The following is an 11103-nucleotide window of genomic DNA, read 5'->3' as shown; positions in this document are numbered from 1 at the left end:
ATCGTTTTTATACAAATAATAAATAATAATACTCTTACTTTTTTACTATTTATAGCTTCTAAAAATGTCTTAGTGTCTTTTACTCCAAATGGACATTTAATTTCAACTATAAAATCATTATTGACAAGACCATCTACAAATTATAATACAACTAATTTAGTAGTATTGATTTAATTAATATCTATAATTATTAATTATACTATAATATATTTTACCAGGAGAAGCTGCTAAATAAGGAAAATGTTCATCAATAATAAGTCCACATTTATTCACTTTGCAATTAATTGTTTTTTCCAATGCGACAATAGCTTGTGGTTCCGTGGCTTTTCCATAATCTGTTGCTTTCGAAGAAAATGTCCTATATAGCAAACTATATACAGTATTTTTGCACGACGTAGTTTTCCGAAGCTTACAAACGCCACCAAAATTTGACGCTGTGAGTCGATTTCTACGTTCAACGTGCCAAATTTGTGAGTTAGCCTGTTCCCTTGTTTGTTCTTCAATGGCTAACCGTTCACGTCTGTCCAACTGTAATGCATTTATAAAATCTTCTTTTGTTTTTTCTAATACTTCTTTTGGAATATTATCTTCTGGTAATGGTTCAGCTAAACCATAATGTTGATCCGGGCCATTATTACGCTTTTTTTCTGAATTTCCAGAGAAAAGAAGTTTTTTAGATTTGGGCTGGGATCTTTTTTTTTCACTCGATCTAAGGAATTTTTTTCCGATTTCTCCTATTAAAAAAACAATGTACATTTGGTGTATATATTTCGTATAAATAAAATTATAACAATATATTATACCTATACCCAATAATTTTATTAGTATAATTAATAATATCATCATCATTATATTAGGTAGGTATAGGTACATCAAATTGTTTAGAATATTATTAAATGTATATAATATATTCACCTGAACTTATGTCTTCCATTATATTTTTATGCATCAACCGAAGAAATTGTCCACCTGAGTTGCATGATATAACCGCTGCTTCAACTCGAGAATTATAAGAATTTCTTTGTGAAAAATTTATTCGTTTACCCGCTAAATGTTTATTAATTATACTGTTGAATTGTTCACACACGTTATTGTCAACATTCATCAGTAAACTATCAACATTTGCAACTAAACGAGATACTATTTGGGATATATCGTTCAAAATCCCTGAATTCTCGGCGTCTTTGATCAAATTTCCTTCATTGACTGGTCGCGGTCTAATACAATAGTATTCCTCACATTGATCATGGGCACCCATAATGTGTCGAAAACTGTTATTTATATCTCGCCGTAGTCCTTAAATAATAAATGCATATAATTTTAAAATACCATAATCGTGTTAATTTATAATGTTATCAAAAATATAATTTTAATAATCAACTTACCAACTGATTTTTGGTAATCTGTTAGTCCCTGTAAACCACTGCGGTATTCAATTGCCTTAGTTATTGCAACCCTAAAGCGTATCATATTTGATTTTAAGTGATTTCTTAACCCAATCGGGTACTTAGGATTTAACGTCAAAGCTTTTAATTTTGTTCCATAATTTCGCAATAAATGGTTCCGACATTCTATTTTTATTACTGGTAGCCTAGGGCCATAAGGCATTATGTCATTTAGTCTTTTTGTAACGCTTGAGTCTCCGTCTCCTAGATTTTTTTTTTTTTTTAATAATACATATTTATTAAAAACTAACTACATTTATTGAAATTATATATAGGTACCTACTACCTATAATTAAAAAACTGTGCACTATTGAAAATACTTAGGTAATTTACTTACCTATTAGTTTATTGTATTTTAGACCATGCATTTCTAAACTCTGTTTAAAACCATCACCAACAGCATCGGCTTCCATACTTGTAGCACCCTTTTTCCAATTTAAAAAACATGTATGTTCAGGTGGATTTTATTTTTTATTTTTTGCCCTCTGGCAAATTACACAAAACCTATTTCTAATCCCCACAAACAAAATTTTCCTCGACCTGTAACCAATTATTGTTGCCTGAAATTATAAATACAACGTTAAAATGTATACAATTGGTATGTGTACGTTTTTTAGAAACTTACCACTCCAGACAATGCATCATATTTAGTTTTGTAACTGCGCTTAGACCATTGTTCGTCAGCGACAACCGTGCACATAGGAATTCCGTCAATATCTACTGATCCTGCTTCTATTGCTAAACGACGTTCTTCTTCGCCGGCAATTTTCATTTGTGCTTCTGCGACATCGTGAATTTTTTTGCTGATAAATTTTTGAACTAGTATATAAGTACAGGACGCCATACATGGAATATCCATTGTCGCACACAATTCAGACAATTGCGTAAATCCAATTCCAGCTGATATCGATCCACTAACGGCAGCTTCGTTAATCGGTAAATAATTTTCCGGTTTCGATTTTTCCGAGTCAATAAACATTATAATATTACAAACACCACATTTAAACTTAAAAGTTGATCTTAATCCATGTTTTTTTTCAGAAATGAACGTCATGTTTAAAAATGAACAACCAAATGGCCCTTTGTGATCACTATTTTTAATTTGATGAAAAACGTAATTGATATCTACTATTCGTCTACCGGAGCTTTCATACTCAATATATTGATTACTATATGTAGATTGTTCAGTTACCAATTCATGTAAGGTTTCTTCAACTCCCCAATCATTAATTCCATTGTCTCTCGAGTTGGTTATTTTACTACAACACAGTTGAAAAAGCTATATGTTACTATATATTATAATTTATAATATTATGCCTACATTATTTAAAAACTAATAAACTTTTGTTTCATATAATCCACTTAAATAATAAGCTATATAAAGTTTACCTGATCGTTTCCTTTGACGAACATGGTGGTTGATTATCAGCTCCTAAGAAAAATGGTTCCACAGCAGATTTGATTGATTCGGGGTTGTGCCTTTAATTAAAACGAAAACGAATTATATAAAAATACGATATGATATATGTGTTTTTAAATACTAGTTTTAGTTGTAAATTATTATAAAATAGTCCATCATTCAAAGACTCGGATTTTTTTTGACAACTATTTTTCATATTTAACCTACTTAAATTGTAAATAATACTTAGGATATTTAAATAAAGTTTACCTGATCGTTTCCTTTGACGAACACGGTGGTTGATTATCAACTCCTAAGAAAAATGGTTCCTGCACAATACGTTCGATTACTTCGGGGTTGTGCCTTGAATTAAAATAAAATAAATAAATTATGTTAAATTATGTAATTATTTAATTTGTAATAAAATTATTTATGCTTCATTCAAATTTTACATACTTGTTTTTGTTCCGAATTCCCAAGAGCTCCTTCATTCGAGAACTCAGATTTTTTTTTTTTGATGGCTTCCTTGAATTATATAGTTTTTTATTTTTTGATGGATCCATTTTACGGTAAAAATACGAAAAGTACGTAATAAAACAAACGTTTAGTGAGAAATTTTGAATTTAAATTATGACGAAATGATAATAATATAACAGTGACTTATATAATATGTCTAGCTTACGCGCACATCGTTACTGTTATACTAAGCATATAACTACAGAAATGTTTGTCACAAAAAGACAAACATCCTTATATACTGTTACTGTATACATACTTATCATATAATAGTCTAAATCAATTAGAGTAGTGAATGTGATATATTCATTGTATTGAAACACCCTATAATATCATGTAGTGTATAAGTAAATTCAGACCGTAGTTCAGCCTTCAGAAGATGCTGATTATACATTTTTATAATACTATATATACCATATGGTACCAATATATTTCTGGTGACTGTCCGCCGTGTCCGGCTGTACCCGGTATACACAGTTTTAGTCGTTGATTTATATTACGCCTGATAACACTAATGTACGATCGTATCGTTATATGCTTATTATTATATTATATTACATATCCGACAATACTGTTGTATAATAATACTCTTAAATCTTAATTATCATCTCAATAATTATTTAATTATATATAACATAAGTATCACTGCAGCAGTTCATAGTTCATAGTGTCGTTAGTGTCAAGCCCGGATTAAGGATCAATTGGGCCCCGGGACTCCATACACTTAGTAGGCCCCCTTTCAAGTTTAACTTCAAAATAATTGTATCACTAGGTATATATATTAATGACTGTATATTGTTATTGTATAGTTTTGTACTATACAAAATATATATATATAAAAATATAAGACTGATAAATATATTATATTTTATTAATTATTATATATAATATATTACATTATTACATATATATATATATTTAAAACATACTTTTATAGGTTACTAGAGATTTATAACTTTAATTTTTTTCTTGCTTTCTCTTTTGCAAATTGTTGTAATGTTTCATTAAAATCTATTAATTGCAAAATATCATTTTCTGAATGTAATATCATTAAAGATGTTAAATTGTCTTGAGTCTGGCTTGTTCTATATTTATTTTTTATTCTTGTTAGTTTGGAAAATGCTCTTTCGGCCGAACAATTGGCCACTGGGATAGTTAAATATAATCTAAGAGCAATTAAAATGTTTGGGAATACATCCTGCAATGATTTATCATAAAACCATTTTAATAACTTAAAAGTATCACTTTCATTAAATGATACATTACTTAAACTTAAAAAATTTTGAAATTGAATAATTTCATTTTCAAGTGAAGCGTCAACATCATTTTTATATGTGAAAATACAATTCTTTATGCTCTCTTGGACTGCACTATCTGAATCTGGTGGACAATTTAATTTAGTAATAAATAAAAAATGGGTAGAAATATAATTATATGCAGCAATTCTATTTTCAAGTTCTAAAACAAATTTATCTATAATAACATAATGAGTTTCAATTCTCATTTTGTCTTTTCCTTTATATATAATTTCTTTTTTACTACCACTATTATCGTCAGGATACTTTTTTTTTCTTATCCTTTCAGTTTCATTCTTGTAAGTCTTGCCAACATATTGACTTAGGTATATGATTTAATTTTCATAAATCTCACTAGAGTCTCTTAAACTTGACACATAATGCCTTAATGATTTTAGCAAGTTGACGGCTTTTAATGCATCACAGTGTTTGTTTTGCAATTCAATTGAAGTTTTATTGCTTCTCTCCAATATATCACTCCATAATAATGTAAGATAAGCAATCTCTCTTTTTAACATTTTTTTCCATAATATTGTAGCTTCTCTTTTTGTTTCACCATTTTCATTGACATTTTCACACAGTTTTTGTAGAGCTTCAAGGATTTTTTCATAATTACCAATTAATGCTTTACAAGCTTCAGAATGACACGACCACCTAGTACCACTCAACGATTTAAGTGTAATTAACCGGTGTTTATCATTTATATCCAAATTATCTGTAAGTATTTTCCATCTATGCGTAGAACTGCTGAAAAAATTATATAATGTTTGTAAAAAGCCAAAAAAGTTCACTGCCTCGACACAACAATCGACACTGTGAACACCAACTAAATTCAATGAATGTGCTGTGCATGGTATATATACAGCAAGATCATTTTTACATTTGACATGTGCCTGCAATCCTTTAAACTTGCCACTCATATTGGACGCATTATCATAAGATTGTCCTCTACAATCTTCAATATTCAATCCAACATTTAAAAGAAATTTTTCTAAAACATCATAAATTGATTGACCTGTATGACTTTCAATAGGTTCCAATTTCAGTAATCTTTCTTGTACATCTGACTTTGTACAATATCTAATAACAATAGCCATTTGATCCACTTTTGATAAATCTGGAGTAGAATCCATTATAATAGAATAGTATTTAGATATTTTTATCTCATTAGTAATATAGCAAATAACATCAGTTTTTAGTAAAAGTATAATTTCATTGAAAATAGTTTTTGAAATATATGATGGGTGCCCTTTTCCTTTATTTCCAAACTTTTCCAAATGATTTTTCAAAAATGGATCATATTCTGAAATCAATTCCAATATGCCAAGATAATTGCCATTATTATTGTTTCCAATTATTTCAGAATCCCCTCGATACGGTAAACCTCTAGCAGCTATAAATTTAACAACAGATACCATTCTTTTTAAAACATTAACCCAGTATTCAGTTTCAACTGATATTTGTCGACACAATTCTGTATTAACTGATCTAGTTGTATCTGTCCGTATCAACCATTTTGTTGTAGCTTCTCGATGTGCAATACTATTTTCATGTTCACTAATTCTATAACTTTTTTTCCATTTATCAAAACCAATGTTTACAAAAGGATTATCTCGAAGTGAACCAAATAATTTACATACAAAACAAAATACGGAACCTTTACTTGGAGAATATAGCAACCATTTTCTATTACATTTCTCTCCATTGGATAACTTTCTATAGAAAACTGCAGAAGAAATATATCTTGTGTGATCAGTTCCTATAATATATAAATAAAAACAAAAATGTTATTACCTAAATGTTAATGATTTAAGATGCTTGATTTCTGAAATATTAATTAATAATAAATACAATTCAAGCTATTAAATTGAAAAACTACTTAAACAAATAAAAATATTATAATAATAGAGAACCCAATATAGGTATAGTATGTTATACAATTTTTAATATTTATGCAGGTATTACTATTATTTAACCATTATTGAATATAACAGTGGTACTTAAATTTTAATTCATAAAAAATAGAAATATCATTGCATAACAATTTGTACTATGAAGTATTTATAAATTAAAAACCTATACTAAAACCTATTACCTATAGGTAAATTGTATTACTATTTTTTTTATTATTATTCAATATTTGATTAATTAATTTAACAATATGATAAATATTTGGTTATTACTTATTACCTATTGTATATTAGGTTGTAAGTATAATATATTACTATATTGGTATCTACCTGATATAATACGTGCTGATTGCCTAAAATTTCTATCCATATTTTGGAAAAAAGCCGGTCCTTTATCGAGACAGAAACTTATAAATTTACTATTCAAATTTTTTGGCCACTTAAATGGATCTTTGTAATATTCCTCATGATCAGCAATGTTATCTGTCAACAAATCAGACTTTTCAATTGCTGTACAGCTACTTGAACTTGGTACCAGATAAGGTAAAACTAATGTCTGATCATCAGTTTTTAAAACTAAGTCAAGAGTATCACTTGGAACAATTGAAGTAACAGGTTCTAGAAATATTCAAACACGCATGTTGTAGAAACTAATAAGTTAATTTACTACCTAATACTTTGTATGAGAATGTTAATGTTTTAATAATATTTCATATTTACCAATTTCTGTACAAGTACTTGAACTAGGCAACAGATGAGGTAAAACTAATGTCTGATCATCAGTTTTTAAAACTAAGTCAAGAGTATCACTTGGAACAATTGAAGTAACAGGTTCTAGAAATATTCAAACACATAAATGGATATCTATTTTACCAATGCTGATAGATAATTACAACAATACAAAACATAGAACGATTGGAATGACACCGTTGCAGGCAGAAGAAAATCCTTCACTAGTGACTATGAAACAACGTTTAATCACTAATAAAAAAGTAAAATTTCGCGTTGGCGATAAAGTTCGAATAAGCACTCACAAAGGAGTTTTTTCAAAAGGATTTTTACCCAATTGGTCAACAGAAATATTCACAATAGTAAAAATAAACAAAACAATACCGCCAACTTATCAGTTACATGATTATAATGATTATCCAATAGCTGGTTGTTTTTATAACGAAGAGATATCTAAAACAAATTATCCTAATGATTATTTAATTGAAAAAATTGTACGAAAGAAGGGGAATCAGATATATGTCAAGTGGGTGGGATTTGACGATTCTCATAATTCATGGGTGAATAAGAATGATATTAAAAAATAGTTCCAGTGGTAGTTCAGAAGTGAATCTGTTCGGTACATAAAATTATTAATTCATCTGCAATCATGTCATCAGCTATCTTGGACGTTCAGTGCGTTGTCGGAGTCAATAACAAGTGGTTTATTAAAGAAATGTCTATAGTAGACACTGAGACATTGTACAATCAACACTGGATATTTAAAAATACAACTTTAAAACAAGATGCGAAAAGTCGAAGTGTAAACAGTTGGCTGCAACGGCTGCATCACGGTTTGTCTCCAGATTATGGTGATTTGAAGTATGAAGAAATACATAAAATATTCGAATCGATCAAATTCGAAAGAATTTACGTTAAAGGTTTGCAGAAACAACGGATCATTATCGAGTTTATGCCACACGCCACCGTCTACGACATGGAACTCTTCGAGTGTCCTCGGATTTGTTCATTAATTGGACAATCACTACCATGCTGTATTTTTCATAAAGATTTCAATCCACTAGTATGTACATTGAATAAAGCATTTGCATTAAAAAATTGGTATGTTAATAATATAAGATAATAAAATTTTTTTTTTTTTCCTACTATGTATAAATTATATTTTACAGTTTACATATAGTTTAAATTATATTTTTACATTATATACAGTTTACATTGTAATATACAGTTTAAATATAGTTTAAATTATTTTTTTTTTTTACATTATATTCAGTTTACATATAATTTAAATTATTTTTTTACATTATATGAAGTTTACATTATAATATACAGTTTTTTTTTTTTATAATTGATATAATATATATTATATACTGTTTTAATGACGCACAAATAATAATAAATCAATTATAATGAAGACTTCATGATTGTGTGTTAGTTAAATTCTCCTCTTCTTGACTGCAACATAGATATAATTAGATTATTATTATATAAAGAATGATAATATCTATTTATCTCAACTCACTCTAAACTGTAATGTCCATGAGCCAAGGTATTAATTTGGTTTTCAAGGACTATCCTCTTATCGTCCGATCGGTTTAAAGCTAATTTAACTGTTGAAATTGATTTCATCTGATGTTTAAAAGATCTTAGTGATATGTTTACTCGAAACGGTGTATACTGTTTTGTTGAAGGCGTGTGACCTGTAGATTTAAACAACTCGAATTGTTTTATAGCTATGCCTCTACCAGTATCACTATCAACCGTTGTGCCGTTGAAAAATAAACATTGTTTATGATCTGCTAAACTCATATGATTTTTAACGACATGACCTCTGACACCTTTCGCTTTGATTTTTTCTACACCCGATAGATTATATGCATATGATTTAGATCGTAGTGCAACAAACTCTGTAATAGCTTTTCCATCCGCTTCGTCAGTAAAAGTCCCAGGTAATTTCTTCCTGTCGATACAATAGCATGGATGATTGATCGGTAAGTTTGAAGTATCCATACGATTTAAAAGATCAGGGTTATTCAACAAATCAGCGTAGAAATCAGATGTCTTTATATAATATATCAATGAATCTGAAAAAAAAAAAATTTATTTATTAGTAAATAAACATTTATGCAATATATGTATATAATATGTACCTGTATTCGTATACATCAGTTGAATATTTGAACTATAACTTTTAACCATAGAGTTATAATGAAAATCATAAATTAATGTCTTTGATATATCCAAAATCGCCATCCCTACGTATATTGGTTTATCAAATTTCAATTCATCTATATCCAAATGTATTACCGCTAGGTTTTCGTTATAAATTGTAATGTCCTTAAACGTATTTCGGTTAATTAACTTAGAACACGTTTTTTCATCCGAAACGAGTTTCATTTTTTTAATCTATTTCTTACATTTTCCATAGTCTTCCCTGTAAAGTTAAGACACATTTAAAAAATAAAAAAAATAAAAAAATAAAAAAATAAAAAAAATAAAAAAAAATAAATAAAAAAAAAAAAAAAATACCAAATACTGCATTGTTCATTAATTTAAAAAAGTCTCTCTCAAAATCATTTAATGCGTTCATTCTCATTTTAGTATTCAACTCAATATATTTTTGAAGCCATGGTGATTGATTAAATTTTAAAACTCGATGCACCTAAACAAAAAAAATTAATTCAAACAATTTTTAATAATAAATAACTATAAACAATTATTACCTTTTCCAGTATTAATCCCGCTTTCAGAGCTTGTTTCAATGCCATATAATGAACAACATATTTTTTTTTATGTTGTAAATTGGCAATGAGTTTTTTTATTTTTGATCCAGGGGGGACCATCCTCTCTGGAAGATACGGTAACTCGTTATGCTCGTCATGCAACGATTGAGGATATAATATGTCAACTTCTAACGAGAATCCAATGTTTGATTTTTCGTTTGAACTTTCCAACAATTTTAAAATATTTTCAACATCTAGATTGCCCTCATACCATGAAAATCCGTCCTTTGGCATATATTTACACATAGCCCAACCGTAGCTAAAAAAAAAAAAATAAAACAATGTTATAACAATGTTTTATGTAAAAAAAATAAAAAAGTACAAACAGATTTGTTGCGTCCAGGTATGCAATCCACGAATCTGGCTTTGTGGAGTCATAATCGGGAACCTTGTTGTTGTTCGCCTGAGCATATCGCATACTTGCTTGTGTAAGACCCCCTCGAATTGCGGCTTCGGTCATTAATAATTGATCATAATCCGACAAAAGTTCTAACTGTACTTCAGTTATCTTCAAACAGCAGTCAAACGACATCCCAGGTGCAGTATAATAGTAATTAGGATCCAAACCATACGTATCCAAACATAAGTCTCGAAAGTTTTCGAAAACATCGCAGAGAAGCATCACATCAACTTTGATATACAAGTCACTGTATTCACCAAGGGTTTTTAAATTAAAGTGTTCCCATACCCGTATTGCATGTTCATAATCTGCATCGTCAATATGCGATTCGTGTAATGTACTGTAAAAGTGTTCTTTTGATGGTAGTGCCGTTTCACTTAATTTCTCCCAACTATCCGTATACTCATAACAATATACACCTTTCCTGGTTACCAGTTCAATATCATTATTATTAAACACTCTTCTGGTATCTCTAAATTTTAATGTATCTCCTTTAGCTAAATTATTTACCAGTTTCTCCAAACTAGTTGACATAAAACGAAAAGTGTCAACAAAACGAATTTGAAAAGTATTTGATATGTATTTTGTAAAGGATATTAATTTCTCTTCGGTATTTGGTATAACGG

General features: G+C 28.8%; 4 protein-coding genes across 5 annotated transcripts; all 4 read right to left on the bottom strand.

The window, feature by feature from the left end:
• Positions 1-38: 38 nt before the first annotated feature.
• On the bottom strand, positions 39-1893 carry LOC111028657 (the record flags this gene model as incomplete). Its single annotated transcript, XM_022307387.1, has 5 exons — positions 1783-1893; positions 1386-1649; positions 916-1296; positions 216-734; positions 39-133 (listed from the first exon to the last, which is right to left on the bottom strand). Coding segments are annotated over exons 1-5 (1335 nt in total), but the record flags the coding sequence as incomplete, so codon positions are not given.
• LOC111028658 lies at positions 1883-4133 on the bottom strand. 2 transcript variants are annotated; one of them, XM_022307388.1, is made up of 5 exons: positions 3301-4130; positions 3115-3207; positions 2835-2924; positions 2071-2704; positions 1883-2005 (listed from the first exon to the last, which is right to left on the bottom strand). In XM_022307388.1, the coding sequence occupies exons 1-5, from the start codon at positions 3405-3407 to the stop codon at positions 1910-1912; spliced, it is 1020 nt and encodes a 339-aa protein (XP_022163080.1). In that variant the 5' UTR covers positions 3408-4130; the 3' UTR covers positions 1883-1909. The 2 variants fall into 2 exon arrangements, with proteins under 2 accessions (XP_022163080.1, XP_022163081.1); XM_022307389.1 differs by lacking the exon at positions 2835-2924 and having other exon boundaries at positions 3301-4133.
• A 176-nt stretch (positions 4134-4309) lies between these two features.
• Positions 4310-8325, bottom strand: LOC111028656 (zinc finger MYM-type protein 1-like). The gene is made up of 5 exons (XM_022307386.1): positions 8268-8325; positions 7286-7399; positions 6896-7183; positions 5011-6414; positions 4310-4740 (listed from the first exon to the last, which is right to left on the bottom strand). The coding sequence occupies exons 1-5, from the start codon at positions 8323-8325 to the stop codon at positions 4310-4312; spliced, it is 2295 nt and encodes a 764-aa protein (XP_022163078.1).
• A 327-nt stretch (positions 8326-8652) lies between these two features.
• On the bottom strand, positions 8653-9817 carry LOC111028655. The gene has a single exon (XM_022307385.1). It carries the CDS (start codon positions 9302-9304, stop codon positions 8813-8815), a length of 492 nt encoding a protein of 163 aa, XP_022163077.1. The 5' UTR covers positions 9305-9817; the 3' UTR covers positions 8653-8812.
• Between the last annotated feature and the right edge of the window lie 1286 nt (positions 9818-11103).

This window comes from Myzus persicae, unplaced genomic scaffold, assembly GCF_001856785.1.
Source record: "Myzus persicae strain clone G006 unplaced genomic scaffold, MPER_G0061.0, whole genome shotgun sequence".
Lineage (NCBI taxonomy): Eukaryota > Metazoa > Arthropoda > Insecta > Hemiptera > Aphididae > Myzus > Myzus persicae.
Note: the sequence above shows the minus strand (reverse complement) of the source record. Positions and strands in the feature narration are given on the sequence as shown.

Excerpts from the sequence above, each read along its gene's own strand:
- LOC111028655 (XM_022307385.1), bottom strand. The coding sequence starts at position 9,304 with ATGGATACTTCAAACTTACCGATCAATCATCCATGCTATTGTATCGAC.
- LOC111028658 (XM_022307388.1), bottom strand. The coding sequence starts at position 3,407 with ATGGATCCATCAAAAAATAAAAAACTATATAATTCAAGGAAGCCATCA. Across the intron at positions 2,925-3,114 it reads TCGTCAAAGGAAACGATCAG|GCACAACCCCGAATCAATCA; the intron begins GTAAACTTTATT and ends TTTTAATTAAAG. Across the intron at positions 2,705-2,834 it reads TCGTCAAAGGAAACGATCAG|TAAAATAACCAACTCGAGAG; the intron begins GTAAACTTTATA and ends ACTGTGTTGTAG.
- LOC111028656 (XM_022307386.1), bottom strand. The coding sequence starts at position 8,325 with ATGGTAGTGATTGTCCAATTAATGAACAAATCCGAGGACACTCGAAGA. Across the intron at positions 7,400-8,267 it reads CACTCGAAGAGTTCCATGTC|AACCTGTTACTTCAATTGTT; the intron begins GTAGACGGTGGC and ends GAATATTTCTAG. Across the intron at positions 7,184-7,285 it reads AAGTACTTGTACAGAAATTG|AACCTGTTACTTCAATTGTT; the intron begins GTAAATATGAAA and ends GAATATTTCTAG.